This window comes from Venturia canescens, chromosome 9 (genome assembly GCF_019457755.1).
Source record: "Venturia canescens isolate UGA chromosome 9, ASM1945775v1, whole genome shotgun sequence".
NCBI classification, from domain to species: domain Eukaryota; kingdom Metazoa; phylum Arthropoda; class Insecta; order Hymenoptera; family Ichneumonidae; genus Venturia; species Venturia canescens.
Genome location: NC_057429.1, coordinates 11,790,767 through 11,807,587, shown reverse-complemented (window position 1 = coordinate 11,807,587; position 16,821 = coordinate 11,790,767). Strand labels below are relative to the sequence as shown.

General features: G+C 38.1%; 2 protein-coding genes and 1 long non-coding RNA gene across 5 annotated transcripts in view; 2 read left to right on the top strand and 1 right to left on the bottom strand.

Annotated features, from left to right (window-relative positions):
• Positions 1 to 594: 594 nt before the first annotated feature.
• Tom40 (Translocase of outer membrane 40) lies at positions 595 to 4,936 on the top strand. The gene is made up of 6 exons (XM_043428771.1): positions 595 to 1,034; positions 1,638 to 1,752; positions 1,848 to 2,101; positions 2,659 to 2,817; positions 2,992 to 3,141; positions 3,386 to 4,936. Exons 1-6 carry the CDS (start codon positions 863 to 865, stop codon positions 3,523 to 3,525), a joined length of 990 nt encoding a protein of 329 aa, XP_043284706.1. The 5' UTR covers positions 595 to 862; the 3' UTR covers positions 3,526 to 4,936.
• A 1,676-nt stretch (positions 4,937 to 6,612) lies between these two features.
• LOC122415883 (uncharacterized) lies at positions 6,613 to 7,816 on the bottom strand. Its single transcript, XR_006261997.1, has 3 exons — positions 7,360 to 7,816; positions 7,128 to 7,271; positions 6,613 to 7,051 (listed from the first exon to the last, which is right to left on the bottom strand). It is a non-coding gene; the product is annotated as an uncharacterized lncRNA (long non-coding RNA).
• A 1,506-nt stretch (positions 7,817 to 9,322) lies between these two features.
• Positions 9,323 to 16,821, top strand: part of LOC122415653 (box A-binding factor-like) — a 78,299-nt gene continuing 70,800 nt past the window's right edge. Inside the window, exon 1 of one of the 3 annotated variants that reach the window (XM_043427966.1) lies at positions 9,323 to 9,919. In XM_043427966.1, the coding sequence (XP_043283901.1) occupies positions 9,859 to 9,919 (61 nt within the window). In that variant the 5' untranslated portion in view covers positions 9,323 to 9,858. The remainder of the gene's footprint in view (positions 9,920 to 16,821) is intronic. The other 2 variants (XM_043427964.1, XM_043427965.1) reach the window with 2 other exon arrangements.

Below are 16,821 nucleotides of genomic sequence, written 5' to 3'. Positions count from 1 at the left end.
AACGGCAATCGAAGAAAAAGCCTCGTTTGCAATGAGACGGCACGGCAGAAGAATTTCTATTTTTAGCGAGATACTCGTATATTACGACAAATAAATTAAAATTGAGTTATCGACAGTTGGCAGAAAAGAAATTGCTACCTGATGTAAAACCGCACGGAAAAAACAAATATATATTGAATCAAAATTTCAATCAATATTCAAAATAATGTGATGGAGGATAAAATATCTTTATAGAATAATAGATAGTGTAGTCAGTTGTTGATAATATTGCCATTCACTTTGGAAATAAATCACATTTTCCGCTCACACAACCCGCCTTGAGGTCGAGTCCATGAAAAAGTTGCTTTTTATAGAATTAATAAATATTTATAAAATACCGAAATGTATTAACTTGTTCATTTAACAAATTATAACGAAACGGTTTTTTTCAGTTGCTCATATTTGACCAAAACCCGATTTTTACCGACCGAACATATTTCACGTGATATCAAATGTAACCATATTTTTCTCCTCCCAAACCCAAAAGACGTAAATTGTCCCTAGGAGTATAACGAACGAAAAAATTTTTTTCGTTCACCGCCGCCGAGAGCGGATGGCAGTGGTTGGCCCTTTACAAATGGCGACTCACGTTGCAGCACGCCGACTTGTATAACCGCGTATCGTGGTGTGTGTCGTACGGCGGTGAGGATAGAGATTATCTCGTGTAAATATATATTAAAAAGAAAAGTCTAAACGAGAAACCTCGTGACAAGAGGAGTAAAAGAATTCCTCGAATAATCGGTTAAACGAGCTGTCGAACAATCGGAATCAATCAAAGAGGCATTTAACGAAGAGCCCATAGAGAAATTACAAAATTGTGAGAATGGGAAACGTTTTAGCAGCGTCCGCGCCACCTCCACCGCCGCCTCCATCCACGGCTTATCCACCAAATTTAGGAAAACCTGAGATATCGAGCGGTAATTTAGCACCTCAGGAAACAAGCGCTCGTCTCGAAAATCCTGGTACTATTGACGAACTCCACAAACTCTGCAAAGGTAAAATTTTCACAAAAGCCGGGCTTTTCTTTTTTATTTTCCTCCTTCCATCATAACCCCTCTCCTTTTTTTAAGCTACTCACTCCTTTTTTCAAACGAAACATCAATTAGAACTTTGACCTTTTCATTCATTTTCTATCGCGAGGTAAGACAAATGATTTTTTCCATACAGTAAAGACGATTTTGGGTGCTGTATGTCGTGATTATCGTTTGAAAATGAATTATCCGTTATATGACGAATTGCGTATTTTCTATAGTATCTCGCCCATGTTTTCAGTGTTCCGAATATTTTTACACCCTTAAGCTATAACAATTCATCTGAAAACTTTTAGAACAAACTTCAAACGAAATTTGACTGAAGCAAAATAGATTTTTTATGTGCTGCAGAAAAATAAATTCAATTCTACTTTTCTGAATCCAAAAATATGATCTTTTGAGTGATTCCAATTTTTTTCAATTTAAACCAACGCGGATGAACGTGGATAAATTTTGATGAATTTCCTTAAGCCATCAAAGTTCCATCAATTTGAATTTAGCCTGGTTCAAAACGAATCATGGCGGAAAGTGACATTTGCGTGAACTATAATTGTTTTTTTTTTCCAGATGTATTCCCAATGAATTTTGAGGGCGCAAGGCTGCTACTCAATAGAGGGCTCAGCAATCATTTTCAAATTTCGCACACACTCACGCTCAGTTCGGCGATACAATCTGGATACAAGTATGACATTTTTTTATTTTTCATTCATCGAAACACCATTTATTAGTTACTCGTTGATTTCTATTGAATTTGTTATCAACCTATCGTTTTCCTAGATTCGGAGCTACGTACGTAGGTACCAAACAAACCGGACCAACGGAAGCCTATCCAGTTTTTCTGGGCGATATCGATCCTTCAGGCAATTTGAATGCCAACATTCTCCATCAACTTGCTCCTAGACTCAAGGGTAAATTAGCCACCCAAGTTCAAAACAATAAATTTACTGCAGTGCAATTGACCACCGATTACCGAGGAGATTCTTACACGGCTTCTCTCACACTTGGAAATCCTGACATCACAAATGGCACAGGTATGGAGTAAAAAAAAATGAATTCATTGCAGTAAAAATGTTTCAAATGGTCAAACTCGCAGTCACAATTTGAACGAATTGCTCAATTCAAAGTAATTTCAGAAGTTCCAACGTAATCCAAAGTATTATAATTCTTAACTAATCTGTTTGATATTCTGCTCAAATCATTTGAAATCGAGTAATCTATTGAAACAATGATGATGAATTTAAAAATTTTCAATTTTAACACAAAAGTTGGACACGTTTGGTACCAAAAACTTGAAATTCAGGCAAGATTAGTTGTATTTTCCAAAATAACGAGTAAATGGATGTTTTCATTTCCTTTCACCATATAAATTTCGGTAAAATTTGTTAATATCACAAATTGAACGAAGAAAAATATAAGTAACTGATAGTCCGCTTTTAAAGTAGAAAAAACAATATACGGCCGAAATTGAAAAAAAAATTGTTCCTATAGAAATAACCTGTCCCAAACTCCCATGGTTTTTTGAAATTTTTCCAAATTTTCATAAAAATTCGACGATTTTTATTTTAAAATGAATTTTCAATGATTCTAGGATTAATGGTGGGCCATTATCTCCAAACCATAACTCCGTCATTAGCTCTCGGTACTGAAATAGCACATCAACGAAGTCCCGTGCCCGGTGGACAGATCACTGTCGTTTCAGCAGTCGGTCGTTATACGAGTGGCGAGTCAACCGTAAGCGCGAGTGTCGGTAAGTAAACACACACACAAGCATATATTTCTAAATATTTTTTTTTATTCCCTGCCGATCGCTTACTCGAATTTTGCAGCCTTTTCTAAAATTTCTGTCCGATTAATTTCTGTAATTACCGTTATACCATTTATTTTTGTGAAATTCCCGCACTAAGACTTCAATCTTTTATAGGCCTGACCGGTGTTCACTTGTGTTTCCATCAAAAAGTCAATACGGAGCTCCAAGTATCGGCGGAGCTTGAAGTGAACGCGAGGGTACAAGAGTCGACCGCAACTGTAGCTTATCAATACGATCTTCCCAAGGCAGATTTAGTTTTTAAAGGTCAGTTAAATAATTTAATAATTTTCTTGATTTTTGTACGTCTTTATCTAAAATTGGACTCTTTTGGAAAACTCCAGATGTGATTCATTGTCAGTACGCAATGTATAGAGATGAAGCGAGAAATAAGTAGTGAAATAATGATTGAATCGATTGATCGATTGAACGAAAAATTGGATCTCGGTTACGGGCTAGAACCATGAAAATGAAAAAAAATGTGATTATGACACGGAAATGAAATTTTCAGGAAGCGTTGATTCGAATTGGACGGTGGCAGCGGTCCTGGAGAAGAAATTGCAGCCATTGCCATTCACGCTAGCGCTGAGCGGCGTATTGAATCACTCGAAGCCAGACTTTAAGCTCGGTTGTGGTCTGATGATCGGTTAAAGTCGATCAAAATTCGTCGCATAGCTCATGTTTTTCTTTCTCTTTATTTCGTACTCTCCTTTTTTTTACCCGTGGTGCAAACGAATTTTGTTCGTACTCGCGTTACACCGAGATCGCAAGAAGAGCCCGAAACCAAAAAATGAACGTATTTCCAACTTTCTTACTTCGGAGCGTGATCTCAAGTCGTTGATTCCGCACTCCGTCACTGAAAGTGTAAACAACGCGCGTTTCCTTATTAAAGAAATCATTCGATAAATCAACGCATTTCCTTCGTCCACGTTTCTCTTATTTTTCTACATTTTTCGTTACGTCTTATATGAGTCACTCATTTTTATCTCTTTCTCTTCTCGTGTCCCACACATCGTCCAGCTTCTCTCGTTGCTAATTAATTTTGATTGTATATATCCTAAAATGAGCATTATATTTGGAAACAAAATTTCGTTTGATCGCACAATTTTTATTTATTTTTTTTCTTGAATAATCCGTGGCTCCGGTTACTCTCGGATTCCGTTGCTGTATTATGCAAGAAATCTGAAAAATTCAGCTTTGATTTTGCCATTGAATTTTTATCGATTTTCAGCATGTGCAATATAATTAACTCGCGTCTTTAATCAAAATATTGGTAAAGTTGAATACTGAAAGAAAATTGGTTTTAAAAAATGTTTAAATAAGAAAATAGTCGTTTGAAAAGTGGAAGAAAAATGTAAAAATCGAATGAATTACAATACAAAATCATTGTTGTTACGTTTCATGGCCCAAACGGCATCGATGCATCAACGTTCTCTCAGTCTAAGTAGAATTTCTGGGATGAGAAGAAAAAACGATAAAAATAATTGAGAAGTGAGTGAACGCGGATAACTTTTCGTTTATTTTTTTTAAATCCCTCATTTTTGTCATATTTTCGGAATTTTCGGCGAAATACCCGAACGAACATTCGTTTGCGAAAGCCGTGTACAGATTTTGCTTCGATTCACGTCCGACAAAGTTTCCTCATGTGTTTTTTTTTTTTTTTTTATTTAGTAATTTTGCTTCTATGATAGATCTCATTATTTCTACGACGCTTATACCGATGAAGAATATTCTTCGAGTCTGAATGAACGAAAAGAAAACGTAAAGCTAGCGATCGATTTAAAATCTACGGAGAGAAACACGAAGAAGGAGAACAAATCAGTGCAGTTGTGTAACGATTATATTTATGAAAATGCATTTCAGACTATCGACATCGACGAGACAATGTTAAACAGAGAATATATTGTTAAAGTTCTTTCGTGTTATCCCTGTTGTAGATATTCGAAATACGTAGGTCGTATTTCCTCTCCCCTACACACAATCCCCAGCCAGTGAGAGTGTATTTTACCAAAAAAAAAAAAAAAAACAAGGCCATATACATATAAATCTTGCTATATCACGATCTCAGCTGTTTTTCATAATGAAACATCGCCGTTTCTCCTCCAAATTTTCCCTCTTATAATTTATTTAGAGTCGTGGTAGTCAGCCGGAGACAAGTACATTTCTTCGAACGAAATATTTTCATCGGCGTTTTCGATTATCGTACGGGTGGGGATCAAATGTTGGAATGACTAGAGTTTCGAGTTTATAAACTTCGAATGATAATATGGAGACAGATATATTCGACTAGAGCTTTGAATGCCGAAAATAAATAAAGCAGAAACTGCAAGGTTCGAAGCACGTTTGCATCGAAAATAGAATGTAACAATCGCCCATAGGACGATGACTAAAATATCGATTTTTCGAAAATTCGACTATCACTCTTTCGATTCATAAATTACTACAATCAGCGATACTGTGAAAATTCACAATTTTGAAAATGTTATAACGAAAGACCAAAAATATTACTGAGGTTGAAATACTGAAAGACCAAAAAGTCGAACAGTCAAAATAGCGAAACGTTAGAAAGTCGATCGATCAAAATAAAGAAATGCAGTGGAGCTCCAAATACACGCGTCTCACTCACTCACTTACTCAGACCGGTGATTTCCAATTTTAAACCCTTTCCGCATATCTAAGTTTTATAGGCTCGAAAAATTCACTCTCGATTTTTTGCTACTCTACATTCTGGTCTGTCTGTAAAACAATTACTCTCCATTTTAAATTCGAAAATATGAACTTTGGGCATTCGGATGGTCTGTTAATATTGCATTCGAAATGCAAACTATTGAAATATATATTTTCGGGTAAATACGAATTCAAAGAAGGAATTTTTGATTAAACACGCAATCTGCTGAATAGTCGATCGGGAATAAGAATTTCGTATTACTTATTTTTCTCCAAACTGATATCACAACTTTAAAAATTTCGAAATATCGACTGTTCTACAATTCAGTTATTCGACATGTGGAACCCCACCCTATCGTGCGAAGATCAAAGACATTTTATTACGAGGATCATGCGTTACTTGTGATTCAAAAAAGCAACTTAACTTTTTGCTCTTTTCATTATCAAAGAAACGTTAAAATTTATTATCGCAATTATTAAAATTATGTGTAACTTATTTCTTGAGATTGATAAATTTTTAATATTATTATAGCGGTTAAAATACTTTCGTAGTAAAATCGTCAAGGAAAATGTGACAACAGCCATTTTCCATTTATATATGCGAATGCATATCTATATTTTAAACCAGCTGGCTCATCGTGGTGTCAAAGCTTCCGCCGTTTGGGTCTTTATTACTCGTTAACCTCAAATAAGTGTTTTTCTTTTTCCATTCCCAGGTGATTTTCACCGGTAACAAGACTTTCTCAAGACATCATTCTCAGGGTCCTATTTCATTAAGTCCAAATGGTCACGCAGGAAAAGTGTGCCTGCCATAAGAGCCTGTGTATAACTCTTCAAAAAATGCTATTTATTTCGTTAATTGTTTTTTCGCGACCATTAGACGGTAGATCCCATAATAATTCCAGGAATCGATGCACCGTTTACATTTCCAGCATATTTCCAAATTTCAACTTTTGAAGTTGAAATTTTCGATTTCCATTAAATCCGCGTTTAAGCGGAGTAAAAAAAATGGATTTTTCAAAATTTTTTTGACCTCTCCTTTTCAATAACTCCGACACTTCGACCGGTGAATACGAAGCTACAATTTTATTGGCATTTCAAATTTCATAATACAGCGATTGGGATATTTGTCGTTGTTGAAAAATTCGATGCTGGAATTGTGGTGGCATAATGATGGTTGATCACGAGATGAATGAGCGATCGATCGCCCGATTGAATGAATGGACAGCCTTGTCCTTGGTGACCGACAGGCTACAACAGCAACGTCTCTTTCTGTAACCTGGCACTCTCTTTGATACCAAACACATCGAGCTAAACCTCACTTATCTCTCTCTCTCTCTCTCTTTTGCTCTTTCCATACGTACGTCCCTCGTCTCATCGCACTTCTCAAATATGATTCAGACTTTCGATATTCTATCAACAACGGCTGTTCTCTTTATTTTTCTTTCCATCGCGCTCTCCCGTCAGCCCCATGCCCCATCACTCTCCCTGTGACACGTGCACTCTCGAACTGCATTTGATGAAATCATTGACGATTAAAATTACAACAAAAGATTCGAAGATGGATAAATTTTTTCGTTGCCTACCCTATGAGAATGGAATGTCCTTCGCTGTAAACTTTTCGTATCGAAAACTTATAGGCGATTAAGAGATTTTATGGAATTGAAAACTTTGAAGGCTGGACGTTTTATTAAAACTACGAGAATCGTAAAATTTTTTCGCCTCAAATGCTGAAAGAAAAATTACAACTTATTTCCGGGTGCAATCTTTCCGAAGGGTATTCAGAAATTTCATTGACCTGAAATTGCACGCTCTTACCTCTTACCCTCGGATTTGCGCCCTAACCTCATTCCCGGGATGACTCGCTTGCACCCTGCTGCGACGATACCTTTCCGTGCTCAAGTCCAAGTGAGATTTCACCCAACAAAAGGATTTGTTTACTTATTCCGACGGCGTAGATGAGTCAGAAAATAAAAAAAGGTTTTCTTACTCCGCTGCGAAAAAATCCAGTATCACAAAACAGTTTCGTATGACAGGATGAAGAAAAAGGTTAAGTTATAATGTTGACTGTTCATTTCGTCGCGACGGTCAAGCAAGAAATGAGGGTGACTCAGATTCGAATTTATAAGCAAAAAAAAACGATGCTGAATTGTCATTGACAGTATGAATATTCGAAGACATTGGAAAACGGGAAAATGGCTTTAAATCTTTGTGTTTTTGTCTTATTTACATTTAATAATTCAACTCATTAATAACTGATTATATCACCACACAAATTGAAAGAATGTCCAATTCGAAGAATTTTTGAGAAATCGAGTCGAGCAAAACGATATCGACGAATGTCAAAGATGGTTTGAATTCCAAGCTGTCATTTTGACGGGATGAATGAACGTTGTTTGTTTTTTTCGGATGAATTTAGCCCCACAATGGTTGTGTTTCAAGAACCAGTCGGAATCGCGAAAAAGCGATGACAATGAACAGCTAATTCACATGTCACAACCTTACTTTATAAAAAAGGAAATGAGTCCCTGTCATATTCCGAACGTAAAATCGAAGGCGTTGATCGGAGGGGATACGAGCTTGAGTGGGTAGAAAATGGAAGTGAAAAGTACGAAATTTTCTACCGCGAGCAGCCGCACAGTATCAAGAAAGAGCCACTAATATATCGCACCGTCATGCATGGGCGTCACTCGATAATCACTATTCTTTTCATATACTTGCCCGAAACCCCGGTTAAATTCACACCGTAAATTACACAGAACTGAAAAAGGTCAATTGTGATTGTCAATATTATAGAAATGAGGAGAAAATTATTCGATCTTTTTCCTGTTCTTTCGTCGGTACGAATTTAGAAAAAGATTACTCTGATCATAATATTTTCTTGTGTGGATCCGTAAAGTGAGGTTATGCGGTCGATTCGCAGATTTTTGAAGATTTCGCAAATCGAATGTATTCGATCGAATTCAGTATTCTCATGGGTGACTGCTCAGCACCGGCTTGCGTATTCATTGCCGCGAGCCGGAGTCCGTTTTTGAGAGCTTCTAAACGCTGCTGGCCGAACGAATGTCGGCTCAAATGATGCGGTGTTGTTCAGAGTTTATAGTTTAGTAAAGCTCGACTCCGGGCAGACTTTTGAGGGGTCTCGCAGGAAAGTGGTGAAATTGAAAAAGTAAAAAAAAAACATGAAAAATATCAAAATTCAACTGAGGATTGTGTGCGTCACCCACCAGTCGAGCACGTCAAAAGGACGTTTTATCAGAAAATAGCTCTCGACGAGATTTTTGTTTACAAACCCATTTTTAAGAGGTTATGGAACACCCTGCGCGATTCTGCATACCCTGAGCGTATCGAACCGCGCTGACGTCGCTGTTCATCAACCGATTGAGATTTAGGGACAAAAACTAATAGTCTGCCCGGGATAAGCGATTTCAATTTATACTTTCAGCAAAGGAGCGAAAATTCGCAAGAGACTTCAATTTCAGAATCGACGGAGTTGGCAAGAACGACGAGAAAAGAGAGCAATATGAAAGGCAGAAATGACTCCCACCATTGGGTCATACGAGGGGCAAAGCTAACGTAACCTCCCCCTACTCAAAGGCTTCGGTAGTGCGTTCGCGATATATCGTGTGTCTCACTCCTTCTCGTCCCTGCTTGTTTGGAGCTCGCGAGCGTTTCTCGATCGCTCACTTCGTACAGAAACGTTTTGCCCCGCTTTTATGACCAAAGGCATCGAGGCAAAAGAAAAACTTGAAGAGAGAGAGAGAGAGACTTGGGTGACTTCGCCGGCAGTACGAGCGCTGTCGCTCTATGTACATAATAACTAAACACGAGTGCGCACACCGAGCTCTTTCTCTCTCGATCATAGAAGCTCAACGAGACTCTTTCGTACACACTTTATCGTTAGTTACAACGAAACCATCGACAGAACGCGAAACTACGAAACACCGTACTCACTCATTCTTCGTATTTGTATTTGTTTTTATTTCTGTAACAATCTATCAAGCCAATTAACCTAAAAATAAAAATATCTCTCGCGAAAGGATCGTTCGGAGGCAGTATTTTTCCCTGGGGCGTACACCGATCAGCGGCGAGTGCTTCGTCAAAAAAATCTTAAAAAATTGTGTCGTCGGGTTTTCGTCACGATGAATCGTTGTAAATGAGATCGATGGACTTTCCACTGAATGTTTTCGAGCAGCAATAACTTCTGAACAAGTAACAAGTGCACCGATCTGGAAATCCGAGCAAGTGGGCTGCGACAGAAAAAGCTGAAACTCCTGGCGGCTCTTGATCGTTACGAGAGACATCTTTCGTAAAAATATGAAGCGGCGAAGAAGCTCGGAGGATAAACAAAAGACGAAGTATCGGCATCGTGATTACGGTGAGAACAATCTTCCATGGAATCATTCATTTTGCGAAAATACTTTTTATTCAACACTTTATGGACGATCGTTGCACCCACAAAAATTAGCACTTTTTTAAAAATACTTTTCTCAATCTATCAGCAGCGCTCATTCTTTATTCAATTTTCGAACAGTTGCTTATTCTTGGAGGGGAGTTTACTCTTGTTGAGAACGGGGCTTTTCCAATGACCTGTGGACCGTATAGGTCATCCGTATATCAACAAACACCCCCTTTCCAGACGATCTTTCGCCCAAGATCGCTCACTCGTGGAGTATTTATCCTCCTTTTTGTTTAAATTCAATGTTTTTTCTCTATTTTCGTCAATATTCTTGCAACTAATGACTTATAACTGGGCCGGTGGTCCGCGAGTTACTGGAGACCAGAGGCCGCTAGTGTTGGATGTATATATGTTCGATATCAGAGTGATAACGCCGCCCCTGCCTCGCGATAACGGAATATAGCATACTTGGAAGCTCTATAAACGAGCGTTTTCATTTACCGTCATTTTTACATATTAAAATGTCACCGTGCTTCTAAAAGGGCGTTCAACTGTACCCGAAGCTTGTAATTTCCTACTACCAATAAATTTTAACCTCCAAATTTTCGTTGAGAATGTCTCCTTCCAATTCTTATTTTCCGATGGGAAAACTCGCTACTCGTCATCTCGGTCCTCTGAAATGTATTTTTCGATCGATAATCACGCACAATTTAATTCGTCGGCGAACTTTCGAAAGGAAATAAAAAACGAAACGGGGGAGTGTCGAAGAATCCTCGCGCATGTCAGTCCTGCTTTCACAAAAAGCAGTGTCGTGGCGCTTCGGGGTGCGCCCTCGAGGCTTGGATTTTTAGATTTCGCCGTTGGACCTTCCGTTTTTGAGAATATAATCGACTGATCCCAAGAAAAAATGATTTTTTGTCGAGAGACTCGCCCCGCTAATGATTTCGTGTTACGAATATAAAATTTCTCGACAAAACTGAACTTTCGGTCGTTCGTATTAAAATATTCCATACATGAGAATTGCACAACTCGACGAACAGACAAAATCGTCCATTTCGTTCAACAAAAAGAATGAAAACAACGGAAAGAATGGTTTTTTTCTTTCATGAAATTTCGAGGAGCATGAAACAGCGCACAAGAATGTATGAATAAAGAAAACGAAATTATGCGATTGGTCAAGGAATATGTCACTTGCAGCGGCAAACCGGCCAAGTGTTTAAGAAATCATTATGCATATTTCGCACAGGCTGGTACTCGAACATCAATTTCTACGTGGCTCGAACTTTCGCACACGCAGCCACGCGCGTCGGACGTTTATATATGAATACATACATACAAAGCGTTAAATATTATCGCTAGTACTGATCGCTTCAGGGTCGTCATTATTTTGCTATCCGCGCGCGCGTTCCAGCTGCGTCACACTTTGTCCCGGTCTTAGCTGACTCATTAACGAAGTGCAACAATTTGGTGTTTTTTCTTTTTTCAGTTTCTCCTTAATTACCATTCTTCGGTTCGGATGCACCGTTCGATCGAAGGTTGTAGACTAATTGAGCCAGAATCAAAACCCAGTTAAAAAACCCTTTGGAAAGTGACACGATTAAAAAGTCCTTATTATTCGTATTCGATGAAATTAATAACTTTCGTCCAATTGACTTTATTTTAATCAATAATTTTTCAAGTTTGTAGAGATTCGGGATCCTTCGGGCTCGTTGAATCCCTCAAACTCGACTTGTTTCGACCGTTGCGACTCGTACGATTTTTTGAGGTTAAGGGACGCGAAAACGTGCCTCGTTCCTCATAAAGATCAAGTGTGAATTTATGAATGACCGAAAGAGCACGTGTCTAGAACTGTCATCGTCGAAAAAGAAAATAAAGAGGCTTGTCGATCGTTTAATACTTATATATATATATGACAAGTGTGTTTATGAAGTGTGTGTGTATATTACACAAGTGGCTGGACCGGTGCAAGATCGTTTGTTTTTGGTAGTGGCGAGTCAGGGCAGCGAAATAAAAAACACCGGAAATCACTTGACCATTTATACGATATGCGTGCACGTATATGTATATCGTCGTTCGACGAAATCATTAATCCACGAATTATTAAACACTCGAGGACCGAAGAAAGAGGCGAGAAGGGCGGGGGGGGGGGGGGGGCATTCGTATAAACTCGCCGAGAAAAGTCGTAACGAAAGTATCGCTCTCGGAGAATTTTTCAACAATGGCGGAGCGAAATATTCAGGAATTGGAAGTGAACGATTTGTGCGGGGAATTCGATTGTTTAAGGTCGAAAAATAAATATTTTTTTGCACCGATTCATACGCGTACATACAATCCTATTTGCTCGAATTTTGTATCAACTGTCAAAGTGAAAACACAGCCTGAAAATAACCTTCGTATATTTTGCACTGCTCGCTGTGGTTGACTTCAAAATCGATTATTCTCAGTGTAATATGATCTCGGCGACCTCACCGATCTAATTGAGACTACAAAAATACTGCAGCTTCAAATCGACCGGTTTTTTCACAGTTTTTCTCACTTAACCTCAATGTCTCCGCGCGATCAATGTCGCAACATCTTGTTTGCTCGAACTGTAATGCGACAGTCAGCAAATGTCGATCTTTTTCGTGGACTGAAGCGATCTCATTGAGACGAGAAACGGATGTTGGATAAAAAAACTTTATTTGATCCCAACGTGCGAATTTTTTTCCGAAATTCGTTGTTCTTCACGAAACTTTGTTGTTTTTCGAACTCAAACTCTTCGTTTGTCATCACGAAAAAATTCACACTTTTCTTTTTTTTTCTAATTTTCTGCCGAAGAATTTATATATTTCAATGATATTTTTCGATGAAGTGAGACACAAGGAATAAGTTCAGATGCTATTTTCACGAGCGACATAAAATTGGAACGATTGGTCGGTTCGTGCGAGTTCAGTGATCCGGACGCTCTCTGTCGGTTCGCTCGCGCGATGGTGGGAATCGCCATTTTTTTCCATCGCTCGATTCATCATTGTGACGATTTTATGATCGCGGTTAGTTATTGGATATTTCCGATCCCGGTTTCGCAAGCTTCGTGCATTCGAGCTTGTGCATACAGCTCATATAATTGCGTGTAAACATAATAATGTATTTATGCGAATAAATGAGTGGAGAAAATGGTGATAGAAATGCTGAAAAGCAGAAACATCGGAGCTGTGTGAGGATAATGAACGAGGCTTATCAGCTATCGCTCGAGAGCATGGAAAAACGTTCGGACGGATTTTTTAAAGTGCCGGTGCCTGGTTCGTTACTTTCAAAGACGAGAAACGTCCGAAAGGGTCAAATTGCCGGGTCGAATATCGCGCACGAGTCAGGGTTCGCGTGAACTCGCCATTAAATCATCGTCACAAGCGCATTTCCCCTTCTTCCAGTGCAAAGGAGCTTCGAAAATTTTTCTTCCAACATTTTTTCCAGCGAGCGATCATCGCTCGACTTTTTTTTATTTCCATCGAATTCCTCCGAAACCGAGAAATAAGAAGGACAAATAATGAATCGGGATGAAGTTCGTCGGGCCGAAAGTTGCATTAAAACTGAACGCGAATTGTGCTCGAATTTCGAAGTTCGAAAACACGAATTTTTAACGAGTGAGCATAACCTTTTTTTTGTCGTGACCGACGCGACCGGATCTCGCTTCGACCGCATCCAGATACTTTGAAGCTTCGATAATTCCCTTTGTTTTTTTTTCTTCCTCTTACGATGTTGATTTCGACAGCGATTCGAAATTATTTTCGGACGAATATCGAACGGTTTTGACGACCGATTTCTCGTTGTCGCTTCGACTGTTCGAGCGGCTCTGGGTGATTCAATTTTTTACAATTACTCAGAAAAATGTTGTTGTTGTGACGAATCTCGTGTTTTTATAGTGAGCGATGGATTTATTATTTCGTGGATAATACAAGAGTGAAGCGAGACACGTCCAAAGTCCACAGAAGGGAGAATACACTTGTTTGTCTTGGGATGACTCGATCCCGGGGTTCAAGTCCACTGGAGAGCAGAATCCTCTAAAACTTTCCATAAATCTTCGACTTTCTCTCTGGAACGCGAAAACAAATTTCCTCGTACCGGACAACGGATCAAGGAAAACGAAACGCTATCTAGAACACAGTGTTTTTTATTCACGCCATTCGACTTGACATTTTTTTTTCTCTCATTTTCCAACTATGATCTGTTATAAATAATAACAATAAATAGCTCTGTGTGTTTCGCGGTAGGAAGGAATACAGCTGGAGATCCATTGATTCTCCACTATAGTTGAGGGTTGTATTAAGGTAACTCCTGTACTGCATGCTAGTCAAATGAGTGCTAAATTTTCAAAACGCTTTTAGACCAAGTTCAACGTACCGATTAAACTTATTGTTAGTAGATTTGCATTCAAGCATACTTTATTAACGTGAAAAAATATTTAAAATGATAGTTTTGCAAAACTATCAACTGATAGATGCAAATTTCCATGATGACACATTTTCACAGGTATTTTTCAAAGAATCATCTGTATTTTTTAACCTATTTTACTGCACCAAGTCTCATTTTGTTCCTCAACTGATCCTCTACGAATTCATCACGTAGATTTTCCTTTAAACTCATTCCTGAGAGAAATTATGAATGAAAATGTTTTTTCACTCAATGAACAATTGGCTGCAACAGTGAAACGATCAAGTTAAAAAAACAACTGCACGGTGGATTCATAGAGGACCGGTTGACGAACAAAATGAGACTTGTTGCAATAAAATTGATGAAAAAAGGCGGATAATTCTTTGAAAAATACCAGTGAAAATGTGTCAGCGTGGAAATACGACGCTGAAGTTTCCAACGTTGGAGTTCAACGAAATGAACGAAAAAAACGTTTTTAATTCACCAATTTTTTATTTCACGAATCGTTGGTGCAGCTTGCAAAGCTAAGAATCGCAAATTTGGCAGGGAACAAAATAGGAGAATTACTGGAATTATTGGAGAGTTTTTTCGATCATTTCGTTGGACTCCAACGTTGGAAACTTCAGCGTCATCGTGGAAATTTGCATTTATCAGTTGATGCTTTTGCAATACTAGCGTTTTTTATATTTTTACATCGTAATAAGATATGCTGTAATACAAATCCACTAACAATAGATTTAATCGGTACGTTAAACTTGGTCTAAAAGCGTTTTGAAAATTTAGCACTCATTTGACTAGCACGCAGTACAGGAGTTACCTTAACTGCGGAGGTTTGCTATCTAATTTTGCAATACGAATGAAGTATTTAGATCGAGAACCCAGAAATTTGAATGAAGAATATAAATTTAGATGAAAAATCAAAACTCTCGTATTAAAAATCAAAATTTTGTTATCGCGAACTCAAATTTTGGTCGAAAATATTAATTTTTCAATATTTTTTCTTCCATTTGAAGTTTTGACTGAAAAGAATGTACAATCATCGAAATGATAGTCGAAGTGATGTTTTACAACTTCGAGAAAACTTTTACGTTTCTTTTAATTCAAATCTGTGTTTAAAGACCGAATGCACATAATCGCCTCAAGCGAACGTTTCGTTTGAATCGAGAAAGTGTTGTGGATTTTCAATCGCGTTATTTAATTTTTATTGAAAAAAAAAAAAAAAAAAAACTCGGACTAATAATCGAAAGACTAGAAAAGCAGCGTGATAAATCGAAGCGACGTATGGACTGAGAACCCCGGCGGAAAAGGCGTGTCTAAAGCGTTCGATTCTATCTGCCATGATGGTGAAGAAATAACAAAGATTGTGATTATCTAGCGTATCGGAATAACGAGATAACGAGGCGGGGTTGTCCATGAATTTCTCGCGGAAAGCGAGCCTCGAATGCGGGGCTCGTACACGACGAGTCGGACCCCTCGATGCTTAAACGATTTTTCTCAAAATAAAAAATGGCGGATGAGGATTGAGCACGTCGTGAGAAAAAAAGATGGTAAATTATGGGAGATGCAGCTGAAGCGCATACGCGAATTTCGGCACTTTTTTCTCTCCGGAGACTCCGCCCATCGCACGAGAACCTGATCCGATGGTTCTCAACTGCGTAATTCACTGGCAATCGAAAACAGCCCGGGGCCCGCGTTTATCGATTATTTCGTTGTTTTCTCGTTTCTTGAAACTTTTCAATTTCTCAAATACTTAAGTTTTTGAAGGCAACGTCAAAGATTGTAGTTTCCTAGTTTCCTTTATTTAATTAAGGTAGGTCATGCCCGCAGGATCATATTTTATGGGCGTCTAAATTGTGTCGATTTTTACTTCCTAATTAAAGATATTATCAATCCAAATGAACGTCAGAGTTATTAATTCGATATTGTAAATACATTTTTTCAATTTTTTATTTTTTGGCGAACGAAATTACGGATCCATCACCGACTGAACCCAAAATTTCCTTCGCCCCCGAGCTAAAATACGATAGTTTTTTCAATGTAAAAATCACTTTAAGGGGGTCCTCTAGTTTCTCGGCTGTTTTTGACGGCTTTTTCAATAATTTTTTACGGGCAAACCGTCGAAATAATCAATCTCATTGTTTTTGCATTATCTTTACTAACATTGAAATAAGCTTTAAAAATTTTTAGAAATAAAAGTTATAGTGGCCGACAGGACGACATCAAGCAAAAGAGGTGCTTGACGGTGAGCAAGATTGCGGCTGCTCTGCTTATCTGAAATAAAAAAACCAAACGGCATTTTATTCTTCATATTTAAGACTAGCGATTGAACTAGAGTCAATTCTAAATAACAAAAATTGACTTTTTTTATACACTTTCGAAAGTTACATTCTACTTTTTACTCATTTTTTCTCAAGTTTTTCGCTCTTGCAAAAAAAACTATCAAAGCAAAGTGTTAATAAAAAAATAGAAGGCTG